General features: G+C 45.9%; 1 protein-coding gene across 2 annotated transcripts in view; it reads right to left on the bottom strand.

Moving 5' to 3' along the window:
- Positions 1-5,879: 5,879 nt before the first annotated feature.
- The window catches only part of LOC119693672 (helicase domino), a 28,735-nt gene continuing 13,819 nt past the window's right edge, over positions 5,880-20,795 (bottom strand). Inside the window, exons 4-11 of one of the 2 annotated variants that reach the window (XM_048623377.1) lie at positions 18,405-20,378; positions 17,484-17,883; positions 9,795-9,987; positions 9,064-9,637; positions 8,738-8,944; positions 7,568-7,603; positions 6,597-7,463; positions 5,880-6,177 (exon numbers count right to left, since the gene is read on the bottom strand). In XM_048623377.1, the coding sequence (XP_048479334.1) occupies positions 5,896-6,177; positions 6,597-7,463; positions 7,568-7,603; positions 8,738-8,944; positions 9,064-9,637; positions 9,795-9,987; positions 17,484-17,883; positions 18,405-20,378 (4,533 nt within the window). In that variant the 3' untranslated portion in view covers positions 5,880-5,895. The remainder of the gene's footprint in view (positions 6,178-6,596; positions 7,464-7,567; positions 7,604-8,737; positions 8,945-9,063; positions 9,638-9,794; positions 9,988-17,483; positions 17,884-18,404; positions 20,379-20,795) is intronic. The other variant, XM_048623378.1, reaches the window with a different exon arrangement.

Raw genomic sequence — 20,795 nt, 5'->3', positions numbered from 1 at the left:
TTGTACAATCAACGTTCGGCCTAGTCATACAACTGAATAGCGTCATCCAATGAACGGGCTAGCGGTTCAATCAAACAGGAGATTAAACCAGATGCCTGCGACATATATATGTATATATATATACCATATATATGCATATTAAATATAAATATCAACACCCAAGACCCGAGTATAAATATAATAATTATTATGTCTTTAAACAAATATCTGCCCCAGCCGGAAATCGAACCCGGGACCTTCGGCATAGCAGTCAGGGCCACTAACCACTACACCATACGACCGTCGATAATCTTCACATGCGGTATAGTTTAGTAATTTATCACAAGATTCGAACCTTCATCATCTTTTTCCGTAGCTTTCTACTAAATTGTTTACTAGTTATTATTGTAATGCTGTAACAAAAAACACGTGGCGCCATCTATTGTCAAGTAGCTAACTAACTCCGCTTTAACTGGTTTGAAATACGTACAAATTCGTGAAACTATAATGTTATTGTATATTATTTATAGTACATTGAGTAATACTCGAGTCCGCGTTGTTCTATGGGATAGGTATATTTATTTATTTATCTGCTATCAACACAGATACACATTATAATAATACTAGCTGTTCACGCGAGCTTCGCTTCGCCTAAAAAAAATCCGTGGGACTTCCGCGATAAAAAGTAGCCTATGTGTTAATCCAGGGTGTCAGTTAATATACCAAATTTCATTACAATCGGTTCAGCCGTTTTGTCGTGAAGAAGTAACAAACATACTTACATACACGCACACACAAATTTAATACTGACGCACTTGCAGAAACTTATAGGTACGGTGGCCTGCGCCTAAAAGTATACAGGCGGAGTTTTTAAAATAACGATCTTAAGCTCACATGGTGTTCAAGCACATCCACATAAACACCACTGCTACACACATCACACACAACACGTCCCTGGATTTATAACAGACTAGCTGTTCCCGCGCGCTTCGCTTCGCCTTAAAAAGGTTTCCCGTGGGAATTCCGGGATAAAAAGTAGCCTATGTTCTTTCCCAGGGTCCAGACCGTATGTATACCAAATTTCATTCAAATCCGTTCAGTAGTTTTGGCGTGAAAGAGTAACAGACAGACAGACAGACAGACAGACAGACACAGTTACTTTCGCATTTATAATATTATACTAGCTGTGCCCGCGAGCTTCGCTTCGCCTTAAAAAGTTTTCCCGTGGGAATTCCGGGATAAAAAGTAGCCTATGTTCTTTCCCAGGGTCTATACCATATGTATACCAAATTTCATTCAAATCCGTTCAGTAGTTTTGGCGTGAAAGAGTAACAGACAGACAGACAGACAGACAGACAGACAGACAGACAGACACAGTTACTTTCGCATTTATAATATTAGTTAGGATATATATTAGTAAGGATGAAGCTGGTCCCTTCATCATCAGGGATCGATTTTAAAAACTCCGCCTGTATACTTTTAGGCGCAGGCCACCGTACTTTATTTCTTGTAAACCGAAATGGTTTTCGATTAATAGCAGCATGGAAGTAGAAAAAAAGATTAAGTTTGAAACGTTGTTCATTGTACAACTATGTATACAGTGTTGCGAAAAGGGTATCCTAAGACGAAACCTAGCATATTATTTTCATGCTTAGATAATATAATATGCTGCACATGTAGGTTTCGGCTCAGTACAGCTACTCACCGCTAGGTGGCGTGTCTCCCGCGCCATACCAATTTGCGTTTTCGATTTCACTTCTCGATAGGTGAAAAAACTCGCACTCAAGGCCCTGACCCCTTAGCATGAATTTTCATCGTGAACGTGACGTGAAATTACACGATGAATTTTGTAGGGAAATTTTAGTTCTGCTACCGACCGCCAGGGGCGCTGTTCATATTTCATACAAAATTACTCGATGAATTCTACTTCATGTTCACGATGAAAAGGGGCAGGGGCAGGGGCGTCAGTGTTCATGCTAAGGGGTCTGAGTCACCCTCGTTCTACTGCTTACTCTAGTAAGCAAAGGAAGACCGGCAAATATCTATGGAGGCTGGTCCAAGTGCAATGACGACTTATGTACACTACAATAGTTACTATGGGAGCTCATCTCAAATCCCTGTAAGAAAAATATAATTGGGATATAAAAAAAACTTATTCGTAAAAATGTACTATTCTATTCTCTGTGGGGGTGTAAGTACCTGCACCTGGCTCTCTCGAGTGGAACCTTTGTGCATATCCCCAAGGTCTAAACTGCCTTCCTAAGCTTGGACCATTTCCCACCACGCTGGTCCACTGCGGGTTAATAATATGTGGGGACATCTTCACACACGGCCATCCGACCCCAAGCTAGGCAGAGCCTGTGTTATGGGTATCGGACAGCTGATATATCTACACAAATACATAGATAGATACATATTAAATATAAATATCAACACCCAAGACCCGAGTACAAATATTTGTCTTTAAACAAATACTGCCCCAGCTGGGAATCGAACCCGGGACCTTCGGCTCAGTAGTCAGGGTCACTAACCACTACGCCATTCGGTCGGGTTGGTGGGTTCACATATCTAGATATCTACGATATCGATAAGTGACGACCCAATATTAAGTGATAGTGCAAAGTCTAAATGTGATAAAAAAGTGTTTCTGTGTAATAAATTAATGCGAGAAAATTTGGATGCAGTGAATTGGAATGACTTAAACGACTGTAAGTGCCCTTTATTATTGTATGAAAAGTTATGTATGACCTTTGGTAAAATATATGAAAACTCTAAGTTGCAAAGTACAAGTAAAAGTAAACGTTTAAGACCATCATGGATTGATAATAAGCTAAATTCTAAAATTTATTACAGAGATCAGCTATTTAGAAAGTGGAAGGATAATCCAAAATGTATGAGCTTAAGGTTAGAATATACAAAATTTAGAAATAAGTTAAATAAATCAATCCAAGCTGCTAAAAATAAATTTAGACAGGAAGAACTAAAAAAGTGTAATAATGATGCAAAAAAAGTATGGTCTCACATTAATAGTTGGTTAGGGAGGGAAAAACCTAAATTGGATGATGTAATATTAAAATACCTATCGGGGACAGACAGTTTGGTAAATATTTGTAATAACTTTACGGGTACGTTTACAGAAGAAATACATAATATTAAACATAATTGTAATGAAAAATTCTTAAAAAGAGATAAGTACGTCCGTCCTAGCAATGTTTCCCTTCGATTTCGTAAGGCAAGTGCTGCTGAAATTGAAAGGATAATAGATAATATGAGTAATGAAAAATCTCCCGGCTCGGATGCCATTAGAGTCCAAGATATTAAATATGTTAAAAAAGACATAAGTCCGATTCTTGCTAATTTTATAAATATGAGTGTGCGACAAGGTTTGTACCCAGATGAACTTAAATGTGCCCTTATAAGGCCTATCTATAAGCAAGGGAGTCACTTAGACTACGGTAACTATAGACCCATCGCCATCCTGTCTATTGTTAATAAAATAACGGAAAAGATAATAATTAGACAAATAAGTAACTTTTTAGATAAACATAATATCATTTCGGATTGTCAACATGGTTTTAGGCAGGGTCGCAGCACATCAACAGCACTTAAGCAGTTCACAGATTATGTAAACAATTGCTTGGACGAGCGTAAACAGGTCGTTGCCCTCTTTGTCGACTTCAAAAAAGCCTTTGACACCCTGGGGCACGATCAGCTGTTACAAGCAATGGAAGAATGTGGTATAAGAGGACCATTAAACAACTGGCTAAAATCGTACCTATCTAATAGAAGTATGCAAACAGTGATCAGTGGCACCAGGGGGTCAGAGGCTAACATTAGGTATGGTGTACCGACCGGGTCCGTGTACGGTCCCGTTGGGTACATCATGCACGTTAACAGCTTAAGCAATGTAATCGAAAACTGTAAGATGTTTATGTATGCCGACGATACATGTTTGCTATATGCGCATAAAGACCTTCAAATTATACAGAAATGTATTCAAAAGGACCTAGAAAATATCATAAAATGGTCACACGACAATGGCATTATCATAAACATGACTAAAACAAAGTGTATGCATATATGCTCCCCATACAATAAGCCTAAATTAAATAGTCTAAGAGTTGTCGGTCACAGCTATGATTGTTTACATAGCAAGTGCTCAGATAGTATACATATGGATACATCTATAACTGCCTGTAACTGCGCAGATATAGAATTTGTAGAAAAGTTTAAGTACCTCGGTCTAACTATTGACCAAAACATGTCGTGGAAAACACACATAAATAATGTTTGCGCTAAACTAAGGTCAGCACTTGGTAAGATGTACCACTTACGAGGTGTAGTAAACAGAGCCACATTGTACTCTGTTTACTACGCACTCGCAGACTCAATACTGTCCTATGGGTTAAGTAGCTATGGATGTACTTTTCAAACATATTTAGATCAGATTAACTCCCTACAGATACGTTGTATGAAACTATTAGTGGATAAAAAAACGAAGAAAGCATGTCATGGAGAATACAATAAGCTATATAGTTTGTGTAAAATGTTACCTGTACAAGACAAAGTTAAGGCACTCATTGTTTTAGAAGAATTTAGTAGTGAAGAATTTAAAAACCCACTAACGCATGTCATAGAAACTAGGAATGTCCGTAATAAGAAACTGATTGTACCTAAAGTTTGTAACTACTATGGCTCACGAACTAGAAAATATCTTGTACCGAAAATTCTCAATAACCTACCAAATGAAATTAGAAACGGATCTTTCTCTAAGAATGTCTTTAAGTTGAAGATCAATAACTATTTACTTGCAAACCAGAATAATGTATTATAGTTACCTACCTAACTTGTAGATACCCACTTAAATGCGTAACCTATTGGTCTGAGTAAAAGTGGACGGGCGTGGTGTATGTATGTACCTACCTATACTACCTATTGTGCTGAATGCAGGCACCATACCCGCCTACCATAGTTTTTTATTTTTTATTGTTAGATTAAATTTATCTGTTGCATGTTAGTTATAAGTCACATGTAAGTAAAATAATTAGTTAAAGAGAGCATGTACTGCCAATAAACTACCTTGTAGTTTGGCGGTGTTTAGTTTTAAGTCAAATTGTATATATTTTGTTCTGAATAAATAAATAATCAATCAAATAGATGTGCTAAATCTAGATATGCAGGTTTCCTCACGATCTTTTCCTTCAGCGTAAGAGCGATGGTAATGGTATACATAGTACTTAAGTTAAAATAACTCATTGGTACATGTCAGCGCCGGGATTCGAACCCGCATCTCTTGCGTGAGAAGCGGGCGTTTACCCGACTGAGCTACCACCGCTCCGTAATAAAAATGTACTATACATATAAGATAACTTTTCAATGGTCCGATAAGTGTTATCTGAAGAATAAAATTGTTGCCGTCATTGTCTAGAGGCCACTTGCAAAAAGATGTTAAATCTAGATTTAGTGTCAAATCTCGATTTAAGAAACGTCAATCCATACAAATTAAGGCTTAAATCGAGATTTAACACTAAATCTAGATTTAATAAATGTTTGTGCAAGTCGCCCTAATAGAATAATTCAGATGTGACAGCAACAATTTTATTCCTCAGATATAACACTTATCTGACTATTGAAAAATCTGCCCTAAAATTATTTAATTAGATGCTTAAGTTTCTCTATGTAACTTTTTAATCTGAAACACAGGAAAAACTCATTATTTCCCAGAGCAGTATTTCATCTACCTTTAGCATTAAGAGTTGACCTTTTGTTAAAATACACTACCTTTAGTTATCTGAATAAATATATTCTATTCTATTTGAAACACCCTAAGTATATCGTTAGCACAAATCATTCAGCATATTTTAGGAGTTACTAAGAGGATAGAAATGAAAAGGAAAAAGTTCTGATAAGTCAGGTTTATTGTCTATCAGTGTCGCTGGCGGCAGGGGGCGGCGGCGCGGACGCGGGCGCGGCGGCGGGGGCGGCGGCGGGGGCGGGGGCGGGGGCGAGGTGCGCCACCACGACGTGCGCGGGGCCGGCGCGCGGGGGCAGCAGGCGCGAGGGGGCGGCGGCGCGGGGCGCGGGGGGGCGCCGCACGGACAGCTGCTGCAGCTGCAGCGTGCGCATGGTGCCGCCCCCCGCGCCCGCCGCCGCCGCCCCCTCCGCGGTCCCGCTGCTTGTCGCCACTGCTGCTGTACCCTATAATTAATATTAATACATTATATATTTATATCAGTAGGTACTATAATAGTAAATAGTAATTAATTATTGTTCGTTAGTCTCTTAAAACTCGAGATTCTTGATCACCCGTCTTTCAAGTCGTCTGTCAGTTGCGCGACGCGACGTATCGCCTTATAAATAGCTAATTTTGCAATTAACTCTAACACCAGACTCGAAAGGCGAGTGAGAATCCAGGCCCTGGGAAGGTTTAAAAAGTAAGAAAGGTAGGGTAGGGTTAGAGGCGTTATGAAGTTCGCCGGACCAGCTAGTTTTCTTATATTAAGGATTTTACAGGGTAGAACACACCAGTCAAAAGGTCATTAATTTTGTTCAGTTCAGCAACGTGGCATACATTGGATGCTTAGTAATAAGATAAATAGTAACAGAAGGAGACGTGCCTGTAGTTGCGGCGCGTGCAGGATCTTGAGGTGGTGGCGAGCGAGCGCCTGCTGGCGGTAGAGCAGCGCGGGGTCGCGGCGCGGGGCCACGCCGGCCACCACGATGCGCGCGGGGGCGGGCGCGGGCGCGGCGGGGGCGGGGGGCGCGGGGGCCGCGGCTGCGGGGGCGGCGCCCGCCTTCAGCTTCTCCTTGGCGATGCGGTCGGCGCGGCGCTCGGCCACGGCGCGCGGGCTGGGCGGCGCGTCGTAGTCCACGCCCAGCTCGGCCAGCAGCGCGGCGTGGCGCGAGGCGGCGGGCGGCTCGTCGTAGCGGCGCTTGGGCGCGGCGCGGCGGCGCTCGCCGGCCTCGCGCATGGCGTCCAGGCGCGCGAGCGGCGGCGGCGGCGGCGAGGGCGAGCCGCGGCGCGCGCGCGCCTTCTTGAGCTTGCGGCGCGCGCGCTCGGGGTCCGCCAGCAGGTCGTGCCGCTCGCGCGCGGCCCGCGGCGCGCGGTACAGGCGGCCGCCGCTGCCCACCAGCTCGGCGCACCACTCCCAGTTGGGCAGCAGCGCGGGCGGCGGCTCCGGCGGCAGGCGCTGCAGGCGGAGCGCGCGCCGCAACGCCGCGTCCTCGTGCGGCGCCCAGTCGGGGGCGGGCGGCGCGTGCGGGGCGGGCGCCGGGCGGGGGCGCGCTCGGGGACGCCCCGCTCCCCGCTCGAACAGCGACAGAGGCGCGTGCGGCACGCGGGGCGGGCGCGGCGCGCGGGGGGCGGCGCGCGCGGGGGCGGGCAGCAGGCGCTCGGGGGCGGCGCCGCGCCGGTACAGCGCGCGCGCCCAGCTCTCGCAGTACACGTCGCCCGCGCCCTGCGGCGGCGTCGGCGGCGCCCACACCTACACACATACATAATTAATTATTTATATAGCTGATAAACATTACCCCTGTTCCTTTGTGTACGGTATGTGAATGTGTGATTGTGTGTGTCTATGGTACTGACCGGCATCAGCTCGTGGCCCACGTCGCTGGCCCACATCTGCAACAACAACTTATCTTTAATACAAAGTTTGTAATATTCATATTATTTCATTAAGTTTTAACGTGTGACTTGCACTTACGTCCTTCCAAATTTTCGATCAATTTTCACATCGCAATAAGGCTTCATGCAGACTAGTCATAACTTCTGTTCAAAGCGATTTTCCAAAAACTAACGTAGAAGTTAATGCATTTATTTGTTGATGACCCTAACGTCACTTTTTAAGAAAAGAAACGCTCAACTGTGACCTGTTTGTCCGCGTCCGTATCAACGCAACTAAATGGGGGGTCCAGACATGTATCATTTGCCCGATCCGATCACCGTATCAACACAACAATACACAGAAGACAATACGCATATACGGTACGGCGATCGGATACGTTTATAGGATCGGGCAAAGGATACATGTCTGGACCCGGCTTAATATACATACTTGCACGTTATTCTGGAAAACGGCAGAATCTTTCTAAAGAAACTAAAAGTTTTAACCGACACTTTTTACACGACTCATAATTTACATGATTTTTATGTGAAGGTATAACCTGTGAATGTTGTTTTCTAAACTTTCAACTTCAATGTGGGTTTTCTAGAACTCGGCTTACGGTATCCATCTATTAATTAAAAACCAGTACCTTCTAAATTGCATAACATAAGCTGATTGTACACAAAAAAATATCTGAAAACCCTCATATTTGTTTGGTTGGGATAGGGAGGAGAGGAGGCGCTGGCCGCGCCGCTCGTAAATGCTTGCGTGTTTACATCCCTGACGTTGAGAGCGTTTTGGCGCTGACCTCACCTCAAGCATTTACGGGACGGCGGCCGACACCAAAACGTGCAACGTCAGGAATATAAAACAATGTTTAGATGTCGCAATCATTTATTGTTCGTTCTGGAAGTGTTGGGCGCCGTCGCGAGCCAAGCGTCGAGCGTGGCGGGGCGGCGGCGGGGCGGGCGCGGCGCGGGCGGCGGCGGCGCGTCCAGCGTCCACAGGTCTATCTGCACCGTGCCGCGGGAGCGCGTGCGCGGCGCGGGGGCGGTCGCGGGGGCTGGCGCGGGGGCGGGCGCGGGGGAGGGCGCAGGCGCGGGCGCGGGCGGGGGCGGCGGGGCGGGCGCGGCGCGGCGGCGGGCACGCACCTGGTTGCGCGCGTCTTCGGCGCAGTAGGTGAGCTCCGGGGGCGGCGTGGCGGCGCGCGGCGGCGGGGGCGGGCTGGCGGCGCGCAGCTCGCGGCGCGCGCGGCCCCACTGCTCCTGCTGGCGCCGCGCGTCGCTCAGCGCCGCGCGCTCCGCCTGCTCCGTGCTGCGCTCCACCACGCGCATCGCGTACTGCTCCACCGGCGTCAGCTGCAACCAGACACACCCACGTGTACAACGAGCCATATGGAAGAAATTGCTTTGGAGAAAAATTCTCAATCTCAATGAATATTTAATTTGTTTGTAATGTTTGTCAGTGATGGACGTACCTGCTTCATGAGCGTGGCCAGCTCGGGCTCGGCGGGCTCGTGGGGCGCGGCGGGCGCGGGCGCGGGCGCGGGCGGGTCGTCCTCCAGCGGCACGCTCTCGTCGAACTCGCGCAGGTCCTGCGCGGCCTCGAGGCGGGCGGCGCGCGCGGCCCCCGCGTCCGCCTCGTCCTCAGCGGCGGCCAGCGCGGCGGCCAGCGCGTCGGGCGCGGGGGGCGGCGCGGCGGGGGCGGGGGCGAGGGGCGCGGGGGCGGCGGGGTCGGTGCGGAACAGGTCGTGCAGCGCGTCGGCGCGCAGCCCGCTGGTGGTGAAGCGGCCGTCCTCGATGGCGCGGCGGCCGAGCGCGCGCTTCTGCTCCGCCTTGCGCAGGATGTTCTCCTCGACGGTGGCGGCGGTCACGAGGCGGTACACGTGCACGTCGCGCGTCTGCCCGATGCGGTGGCAGCGGTCCTGCGCCTGCGCGTCCATGGTGGGGTTCCAGTCCGAGTCGTAGAACACGACGCAGTCCGCGCCCGTCAGGTTCAGCCCCACGCCGCCCGACCGCGTGCTCAGGATGAACGCGAAGATGCGCGGGTCGCTGCAACACAACATGGCGAATACTCATCATCATAATAAAGGAGTAGGAGTAGCTGTAATGATAGGTTTTAAGTTATTAAATAAATAAATAAATAAATAAAAATACCACAAACATGATAATCAAATGACGGAACTACTAATGATGTAATGTTTATTACCTGTTGAAGCGGTCGACGAGCGGCTGGCGGCGGTCCACGCGCGTGGCGCCGTCCAGCCGCAGGTACGTGTGTCCGTGCAGCGACAGGAAGCGCTCCAGCACGTCCAGCACGCGCGTCATCTGCGTGAACACCAGCACGCGGTGCCCGCCGCCGCGCAGCCGCCGCAGCAGCCCCGCCAGCCGCTGCAGCTTGCCTGCAACATTACCACCGCTCACGAAAATGCACGCACTTATACTACAATATACATTCAAAATGTTTATTTCGTTAACAATAATGGTTTACACAATCTATAATCAAGTGCTGAGACCAACCTAGTAGGCTATGTAATAACCTGTGACGGGAGGCCCCGCTCTTCCATATCTCAAATCCTAACTATCCTAACTTAATATTATAAATGCGAAAGTTACTGTCTGACTCTCCTACTATAGAATAGATTTAACATATTAGGTTTTGTATTTATTTCAGACAACTGAAAAACTTTAATACCGCGATGTAGAATTTCATATTAATTGGCCTCGGTTCCATACAAGCTCTCTGTATTGCGCTTTTAGTGCCATCTGTTGGTTATATCCGGAACTGTCTGTCTGTCTGTCTGTTACTCTTTCACGCCAAAACTACTGAACGGATTTGAATGAAATTTGGTATACATATGGTCTAGACCCTGAGAAAGAACATAGGCTACTTTTTATTGCGAAACGGAGGTTGTAAGGGGTTAAAAGGGGGGGTTAAAAGTTGTATGCGAATACTTAATTTTAAAAGATAAAAATCTGGCGTAGTGGTTAGTGACCCTGACTGCTATGCCGAAGGTCCCGGGTTCGATTCCCGGCCGGGGTAGATCTTTTTTTAAATAAATTTTATATTTAAGCACTTGATGAGCAATAATTAAACATTTTTTTCTAGCGTTTTTGAAACTTCGATCTGTGAGTGGATGAAATAGGGGTTCATATTTTGTATGAAGTTCGTCATTTTAGAAGTTAAAAACATTATATTTTGTATTTAGGCACTACATAATCACAAAAAAATAATAATTAGCATTTAAAAAAAAAACCCAGTGTGGGGGTGTAATGTGGTTGAAAGTTTTATGGGTGTTGAGTTTTGTCACCATGGCATGTTATTGGGTAGGTAGTTCGGGAGTCGTCCACGGCAAAATAATTTTAAGGCGAAGCGAAGCTCGCGGGCAACAGCTATAGATAATAAAGTATGTAACGCTTTAATAATATGTTTAGGAAAGTATTAAGTACAACTTGAAAGCAAGTCATTTAGTGTGCTGCTAGTGAACATTTACATTTCTTCCACTAGACTAGATATAATCCATTTGTCCTTACTTGGCACAAAGGTATACAATCTTTGTGTGTCTTTTTAATCAAAATATTTGAGGAGAACTATAGCTAAAATAAATAGATAATACAAAATTCGTCATTTTTGACGTACGCAGTTAGAGATCCTCGATCGAAAATGGCGCTGGAAAGGCCATCGTCATACCATATTCGTTGCGGCAGGGGGATTCTCGCCTCACAACGCAGGCCGTAGTTTTTGCCCCGTAAGGAAAAAGAAGGATAGGGCGCCCAAGAATATCTTGGATAAGGACATTAGCCCTGGAGATCAAGTCGATCAACATGAGCTGGCCAGAAGTTGTGGCTGCTACCTCTGATCGTCAGAAGTGGAAAGCTGTAGTTGCGGCCCTATGCTCCACTAGGAGTTAAAGGACTTAAGAAGAAGAAGTTGTTTTATTTTAAAACCTGGTTTATAAATAAATTCAAATAAAAAGACACACAAAGATTGTTTACCTTTTGTGCGAAGTAAGAATGAATGCAATGTGTGCTGTCATATGTGCGCTATCCTAAAGATTATATTAAGGGCCCGTACAGGGTGACGTGCCGCGCCAATTTTGGGTTTTCAATGCTCTTCACACAGCACACGCAGTGACACGCACACATGTAAGTTAGCACAGTGGGTCGATAAACTTTTACTCGCCAACTTTATTGACAATTATGTTCAAGTACATTTTGGGTGATTTTAGGGTAAGTAAGTATAATTCTTACTTACACTGGTAGGCACCAGGAAAGAGTAGAAATTAATAGGGGTGCCACTTTACTCTATACTCGGAACTCGATTAGCTTTCTCAAACAAATGTGGTATTTACTTGTAGAAAGGTAACTAAAAGTATTAAAGTGTAGATAATAAGTTTCGGGCATCCTCCAGCCAACTGAACCCCGACGACTAAGCAAAGTAAATACATAGTGTCGCAAAAGGGCTATACTAAGCCAAAAGGGGATGACTCAAGGGGTCATTCTGAACAATTTGTGATACGAGATTTGCAAATTCGCGAAAAAAAATATTCGTTTTCCATGGTAAAAAGTCACATGTCAAACAAAGTTTCTATGAAAAAGGTTTTTTTTTGTTAATTTCCAAAACTCGTAGAGCAAAAGTTCAGAATGACCCCCTGTCTTACTCCTTTTTACCCGACTGCCGAAGGAGGAGGGTAATGTTTTTTTATTGTATGTATGTATATATGTATGTTTGTCTGTTTCTTTGTTCCCTCCTGTAGCCTAAACGGCTTGATAGATTTTGATGTATGAGGTATTGTTAGAAGCGTATTGATGGCGCGATGGCTATAGGCTATGTGACGTTCCATTAAAATGTACATAGCGCCCTCTTGAGGACATAACGTGATGATCGAAAAAATAATAATTCAACTTTGCCGTGTAAGGTATCAAATGAAAGGACTTGATTTTCACATTACAAAAATATGCATATTGAAGGTATTTAAATAACAACACCAAAATTATTGAAATAAAAAATGATCATGAACTACCTACCGACGTAAAATTTCATAAAATAAAAACAACTAAAAAGTTACAAATAAAAAAATACAATTATAAAAAACTAAAAACCTGACTGTACGCTAAAAACATGAAAACGAGTCCCAATGTTAATGGAAAGTATCGCAGGCGGGGACCAACTTGACCGCCACTCAAGGCCGTTTTCTAAGTAACATTCAGCTAAATGGTAACCCTCTGCTGGTATAATTTGTTTATATACCGCTTTTTCAATACCTGTAAGTACATTTTTTGGCAGCATAATATTTTTACTTAATTTTAGGGTTTCGAACGTCAAAAGAAAAAAAGCAACCGTTATAGGATCTCTTTGTTGTCTGTCTGTCTGACTGACTGTCTGTCACCGCCCTTTTTCTCAGAAACGGGTAAAGATATCAAGCTTATATTTCGCATAGATGGGGAGTACCCCAAAAAAAATATTATGGTACTCCCTGTCCCACACAAGTAAATTGGGGCTTATATTTTTTCCTGTTATTTTGATGTGTATCCTTTTTTTTTCTTTGTTGTTTTGTATAAGTATGTGTTTCTTTTCTTTAAATCTGTATTTTTTTTGTTGTTGCTGTCTATGTGTCGAAAAAATGTATCTTTATCTTCAAATCCATCGTTTGTTTTTTTTGTGGCTACTGTCTATAGAAGAAATTCCGTCATTGACAATTTTACGTTACGAATTTATTTTTATTTATTTTATTTTTATTTTTACATTTTCGTGGAGAATCAACAGCATTTTGTTAATAAATAATTATTACTTATGAACACATAACAACTTGATGCCATTAACAGAATGAACTTAGTAAACCCAGTTAACCTAACACATCCAGAGGAAAAACAAAATCTCTTTCTCTCTCTCTGAAAAACATACTTAATAGCCCAAACTCGATGCTTTTAGCTATTAACATCTTTGAAATAAAATTGAGCCACCACCGTGTTACTGCCCTCATCAGATCCTCACGAGACCATACCTCAACCAGCACCAAGAGACTGTATTTTTGATCCCTAACCTAATGTTCGTGCGTATTGTCATCACTTAGATCCATTCGCTATATTCCTGCTCCTCATCAGACCTTTACGAGACTGTAATATCACGAGAATATTGCACACTATCTAATTTAATTTAATGTATTGAATATACTGGAAGAATTATGCTTCCTCAATTTCAAATCAAATTATGTCAAACTCAAACTCAAACTCAAAATTTTTTATTCATCGTACAAATATAAAATTTTCTGATGAACGTCAATTTTTACAAATTACTATTATGTTGGTGTCATAAAAGTTGAAAAAGTGCAATGACAACCAATGTGCAGTGATTTTGTATCTGTACACGATAAGATCGCGAGCTGTCAGTGCTGCCTAAACCGACGTGACCCTTCTTTGGAGGCCAGCGGCCAACTGAGTCAAACGTCACTTGTGTTTGTGATTTTATAACACAGAAAGCCGCCATAGATATTTGTATGAAGATTTGAGGGAAAAAAATTGCTCAAGTTTGGGATTAATTTACACAAAATAAGTGTGTGTTTATTAAAAAACAAGGTATTTAGCGCCTAGTCCAAGCCTTTAACTTTATAATATGATAAAAATCATATGAAAATTCTTTATAATTACGACACAGTTGTTACAATACGGGAGTGTGATTGACTGGTTTTTCTTGATATTCTGAAATTAATTTACAGTTATCCATAATCATTTACTTAAATTCGAATGATTCAGCACCTAGCTAGACTCTTCAACTACCTGTGTGATTTTTTTCAAGGCTGTAGAGCATCATTTACTACATAATTCTATGACAATGCCAACCCTCGATTCCCTATTGCAGACCCTTAAGTGTCGTGTTTATTTACAACAAAGTATGGGGCGAGTGACGCGTCGTATTACTAGACACAGAAATTAAAAGCGATTCAATTTGATTCAACTAGAGCGCAAGTACAACTGTGCTTAAGGGTCTGCAATAGGGAATCGAGGGTTGGCATTGTCATAGAATTATGTAGTAAATGATGCTCTACAGCCTTGAAAAAAATCACACAGGTAGTTGAAGAGTCTAGCTAGGTGCTGAATCATTCGAATTTAAGTAAATGATTATGGATAACTGTAAATTAATTTCAGAATATCAAGAAAAACCAGTCAATCACACTCCCGTATTGTAACAACTGTGTCGTAATTATTAAGAATTTTCATATGATTTTTATCATATTATAAAGTTAAAGGCTTGGACTAGGCGCTAAATACCTTGTTTTTTAATAAACACACACTTATTTTGTGTAAATTAATCCCAAACTTGAGCAATTTTTTTCCCTCAAATCTTCATACAAATATCTATGGCGGCTTTCTGTGTTATAAAATCATAAACACAAGTGACGTTTGACTCAGTTGGCCGCTGGCCTCCAAAGAAGGGTCACGTCGGTTTAGGCAGCACTGACAGCTCGCGATCTTATCGTGTACAGATACAAAATCACTGCACATTGGTTGTCATTGCACTTTTTCAACTTTTATGACACCAACATAATTTGATTTGAAATTGAGGAAGCATAATTCTTCCAGTATATTCAATACATTAAATTAAATTAGATAGTGTGCAATATTCTCGTGATATTACAGTCTCGTAAAGGTCTGATGAGGAGCAGGAATATAGCGAATGGATCTAGTGATGACAATACGCACGAACATTAGGTTAGGGATCAAAAATACAGTCTCTTGGTGCTGGTTGAGGTATGGTCTCGTGAGGATCTGATGAGGGCAGTAACACGGTGGTGGCTCAATTTTATTTCAAAGATGTTAATAGCTAAAAGCATCGAGTTTGGGCTATTAAGTATGTTTTTCAGAGAGAGAGAAAGAGATTTTGTTTTTCCTCTGGATGTGTTAGGTTTACTGGGTTTACTAAGTTCATTCTGTTAATGGCATCAAGTTGTTATGTGTTCATAAGTAAATGATGCTCTACAGCCACATTATCTCTACAGCTACATTGTTATTAACAAAATGCTGTGGATTCTCCACGAAAATGTAAAAATAAAAATAAAATAAATAAAAATAAATTCGTAACGTAAAATTGTCAATGACGGAATTTCTTCTATAGACAGTAGCCACAAAAAAAACAAACGATAGATGGCGTGATTTGAAGATAAAGATACATTTTTTCGACACATAGACAGCAACAACAAAAAAATACAGATTTAAAGAAAAGAAACACATACTTATACAAAACAACAAAGAAAAAAAAAGGATACACATCAAAATAACTGGAAACAAATATAAGCCCCAATTTACTTGTGTGGGACAGGGAGTACCATAATATTTTTTTTGGGGTACTCCCCATCTATGCGAAATATAAGCTTGATATCTTTACCCGTTTCTGAGAAAAAGGGCGGTGACAGACAGTCAGTCAGACAGACGGACAACAAAGAGATCCTATAACGGTTGCTTTTTTTCTTTTGACGTTCGAAACCCTAAAATTAAGTAAAAATATTATGATGCCAAAAAATGTACTTACAGGTATTGAAAAAGCGGTATATAAACAAATTATACCAGCAGAGGGTTCACCATTTAGCTGAATGTTACTTAGAAAACGGCCTTGAGTGGCGGTCAAGTTGGTCCCCGCCTGCGATACTTTCCATTAACATTGGGACTCGTTTTCATGTTTTTAGCGTGCAGTTTGGGATTATTTGTAACTTTTTAGTTGTTTTTATTTTATGAAATTTTACGTCGGTAGGTAGTTCATGATCATTTTTTATTTCAATAATTTTGGTGTTGTTATTTAAATACCTTCAATATGCATATTTTTGTAATATGAAAATCAAGTCCTTTCATTTGATACCTTACACGGCAAAGTTGAATTATTATTTTTTCGATCATCACGTTATGTCCTCAAGAGGGCGCTATGTACATTTTAATGGAACGTCACATAGCCTATAGCCATCGCGCCATCAATACGCTTCTAACAATACCTCATACATCAAAATCTATCAAGCCGTTTAGGCTACAGGAGGGAACAAAGAAACAGACAAACATACATATATACATACATACAATCAAAAAACATTACCCTCCTCCTTCGGCAGTCGGGTAAAAAGGAGTAAGACAGGGGGTCATTCTGAACTTTTGCTCTACGAGTTTTGGAAATTAACAAAAAAAAACCTTTTTCATAGAAACTTTGTTGGACATGTGACTTTTTACCATGGAAAACGAATATTTTTTTTCGCGAATTTGCAAATCTCGTAGAACAAAAGTTGTTCAGAATGACCCCTTGAGTCATCCCCTTTTGGCTTAGTATAGCCCTTTTGCGACACTATGTATTTATTTTGCTTTGTCGTCGGGGTTCAGTTGGCTGGAGGATGCCCGAAACTTATTATCTACACTTTAATACTTTTAGTTACCTTTCTACAAGTAAATATCACATTTGTTTGAGAAAGCTAATCGGGTTCCGAGTATAGAGTAAAGTGGCACTGGCACCCCTATTAATTTCTACTCTTTCCTGGTGCCTACCAGTGTAAGTAAGTATCTTACTTACTTACCCTAAAATCACCCAAAATGTACTTGAACATAATTGTCAATAAAGTTGGCGAGTAAAAGTTTATCGACCCACTGTGCAAACTTACATGTGTGCGTGTCACTGCGTGTGCTGTGTGAAGAGCATTGAAAACCCAAAATTGGCGCGGCACGTCACCCTGTACGGGCCCTTAAGTAAATATAAAAGGGAATATGCATGTATACATTCCCTATTGTACTAAGGCAAGTAGAATATTACTATAGCAAGTAGAGCTCACACGTTTCCACTGAAGTACTGTCCAAAAGACTATACTAAACACTGGAATCGGGCTTAACCCTTATTGATGTAGTGGATGTAAGACAGTGCAATAGTTACCGCAGTCGTACTGCAGCAGCGAGGGGTGCGGGAAGGTGACCTGCTGCAGCGCGGCGGGCGCGTGCAGCAGCGCCAGCAGCGCGGCGGCGGCCGGGCGCAGCGCGGTCAGGCGGGCGGCGGCGCGCGCCCAGCCGCCCGCGCCCGCGCCCGGCTCCAGGCGCGGCGGGGGCGCGCGCGCCGCCTGCACGCACACGCACACGCGCTGCAGCAGCGCCTCGTGGCGCGCCAGCACGGCGGCCAGGCCGGGCGAGCCGGGCGGGGGGGCGCGCGGGGCGGACACGGCGGCGCGCAGGTCCGCCCCGTACAGCGGCAGGCGCCAGCAGCGGCGCTCGTTCACCGCGCCCGCGCGCCGCGCCGCCGCCCGCCGACGCGCCGCCAGCCGCCGACCGGCCACGCTCTGCTAACACATACACTCATTACAACTGTGCTTTCAGCGACAAAATTAAATAGTAATTTGATTACTTTTGAAAACTTGCATTTGAGTTTGTATAATGTCTTTCTACGGTCCAACTATAAAGTCCTGAAAATCAGGATACTAACAGATTGTTAAAGACCATTTTTAGTTGATCTTAATTGATCTTTTATATTTATTTAAGCACGAATACGTTTAAAAGCCATTATAATTCGGTATTTAATTATTAAAATATATCTAAATCTAAGTTAATAATAGCACTCTTTATTTTTATGACCTTATTGTTGGACTGTATGTAGGTATATGTGTGATATCAGTAAATGTAAATGAATTTAAATGTCTCCGTACATACATATTTTCATAAAGATATAGATATGGAACAGTCTATTACTAGACTTCTACATTCTAGGTAATGGAAATTGGAAACAACTCATAAATTTGTTGTGTTTCATCAATGGCCGCTTTGGGTCATGGCACATGTAGCAAACCACAAATTTGTAACTACTCACCGTGGGAGATTCCTGGTTAGGCGCTGCAGGCGGCGCGGGCGGCGGCGGCGGGCGGGCGGCGCGCGGTAGGGCGGGCGGCGCGGAGGCGGGCGGCGGCGCGCGCGGCACGAGGCGCAGGTGCAGGCGCAGGCGCGCGGGCGGCGGGGCCGGCGGCGGCGCGGGCGGAGGCTCCTCCAGCAGGCGGCGCGGGGGCGCCAGGTGGCGCGCGCGGTGCGCGGGGAAGGCGGCGGCGTCGCTCAGCTCCAGCGCGGCCAGGTCCCCGCCCAGGCGCGCGGCCAGGCGGGCGCGGGAGGCCACGCCGGCCGCCAGCAGCAGCGCGGGCACGCGCAGGCGCAGCGCCGGCAGCGCGAGCGGCGCGGTCACGGGGCGCGGCTCGAACAGGTCGGGGTGGTTGCACACCTTGCGCAGCTGCATGAGCACGTTGATGACGCTCAGCAGGTTGCCGCTGGCGAGCGAGTCCCGCGTGGCGGCGCGCGACATGTAGTCGTCGTACAGCGCGCGCTGCCGCCGCGCCAGGCGACACATCACCACGTGCTCGTACTTGCGCGGCATCTGGCGCTCCACGTCGCGCTTGAGGCGCCGCAGCAGGAAGGGGCGCAGCACGGCGTGCAGGCGGCGCAGCAGCGCGGGGTCGGCGTCGCCCCCCGCGCCCCCCGCCCCCGCGCCCGCCGCCACGGCGCCCGCCAGCGGCGTGAACCACTCGCGGAACTCCGAGTGCGACGCGAACACCTCGGGCATGAGGAAGTGCATGAGTGACCACAGCTCCAGCAGCGAGTTCTGCAGCGGCGTGCCCGTCAGCAGCAGCCGTCTCTCCGTGTGGAAGTTGAGCAGCATCTGCCAGCGCTGGCTGCGGAAGTTCTTGATGTTCTGCGCCTCGTCCAGGATGAGGTAGGACCAGCGCTTGCGGCGGAAGGACTGGTGGTCCTGCACCACCAGCTTGTAGCTCGTGATGCACACGTGGAAGCTGTGCGCCTTGCTCCAGCCGACGCGCTTCAGCTTGCGCTCCTTCATGCTGCCGTAGTACGTGAGCAGCTTGAGCGCCGGGCACCAGCGCTTGAACTCCAGCTCCCAGTTGAGCACCACGGAGGTGGGCGCCACCACCAGGTGCGGGCCCCAGTCGCCGCGCTCCGCCAGGTGCGCCAGCAGCGCGATGCTCTGGATGGTCTTGCCGAGCCCCATCTCGTCCGCCAGGATGCCGTTGAGGCGGCGCGCGTGCATCGTGGCCAGCCAGTGCAGCCCCACCAGCTGGTACTCGCGCAGGGTGCCGCGCAGCAGCGCCGGGGGCGGGGTGCCGCCGCCCGCCGCCAGCGTGGTCCCGCGCGGCTGCAGCGACGCCGCCAGCTGCGCCGCCGCCTCCACGCGCCGCTCCGAGCTCTCCGCCGCCCCCTCCCCCTCCCCCGCGCCCGCGTCCGCCGCCACCAGCGCCGTGAGCGGCTCCGAGGCGGACGAGGCGTCGCTGTCGCTGCCCGAGTCCGTGTCCGTGTCGGTGTCGGAAGCGGAGTCACTGCGCGCGGGCGGCGGCGAGGCGGCGTAGCGCGCGCGCAGCTCGTCCAGGCTGAGCTCGGCGTCGGCGCGCAGCTGGCCCAGCTCGGCGCGCGGGTCGGCCCGCTCGCGCCGCTCCTGCTCCGCGATGGTGGTCTCGTCGTCGGCGGAGTCCTCGGCGGCGCTGTAGTCGGAGGGCGCGGGCGAGGCGGCGCGCGAGGCGGGCGCGTCCAGCGAGGCGGCCAGCGCGCGCGAGTAGCGCTCGCTGCGGTCCACGATGTAGCTGAGCTGCTCGTCCAGCGCCTCCTTGCGCGCGCGCTCCACGCGCCGCACGCGCTTCCACTCCACCACCTTCTCCACGTTCGCCCAGAACGTCCGTATTTCTTTAGCGGCGAAAGCGGCTATCTTCTTCAGTTGTATTTCTTGAGCCTTTTCTGCTTTCTGTGCGGCCATCGCCTTGTCTTGAAAATATTTTTGTACAGCGCGAGCACACTGAAATTATTACGGAAATATGAATGTTAGGTGGACTCTATTAAAATGTTCAAATTAAAAACTTTAAAAATTATTTTCTACTACTGATGTCATTGTTTAGTCCAGGTATATGTACTATGATTAGAATTATTCTTTGTAATTTTTTATGTAGTAATGATAATAAAATTGAAATGAATATTTCTCAGTCTGCGTTTCGCAATCATCGCGAGCGGTCCTATCCTCATACGTGTACGCGAGTCGCCGGACCGGTTCTTTAAGCGGAATTATTCGCTATCGCTAGCGTTGGATTTTGAACCGTACCATCTAGAAATTAACAATGATTTGCTCCAAATGTAAAGATGTTGTGACCGATGCTGTGGTGTGTGGGGTATGTCATGGTACTCTGCATTTCAACTGTGCCGGGGTTGCGGAGACCAG

The sequence above is a fragment of the Plutella xylostella genome, chromosome 10, assembly GCF_932276165.1.
Source record: "Plutella xylostella chromosome 10, ilPluXylo3.1, whole genome shotgun sequence".
Lineage (NCBI taxonomy): Eukaryota > Metazoa > Arthropoda > Insecta > Lepidoptera > Plutellidae > Plutella > Plutella xylostella.
Note: the sequence above shows the minus strand (reverse complement) of the source record. Positions and strands in the feature narration are given on the sequence as shown.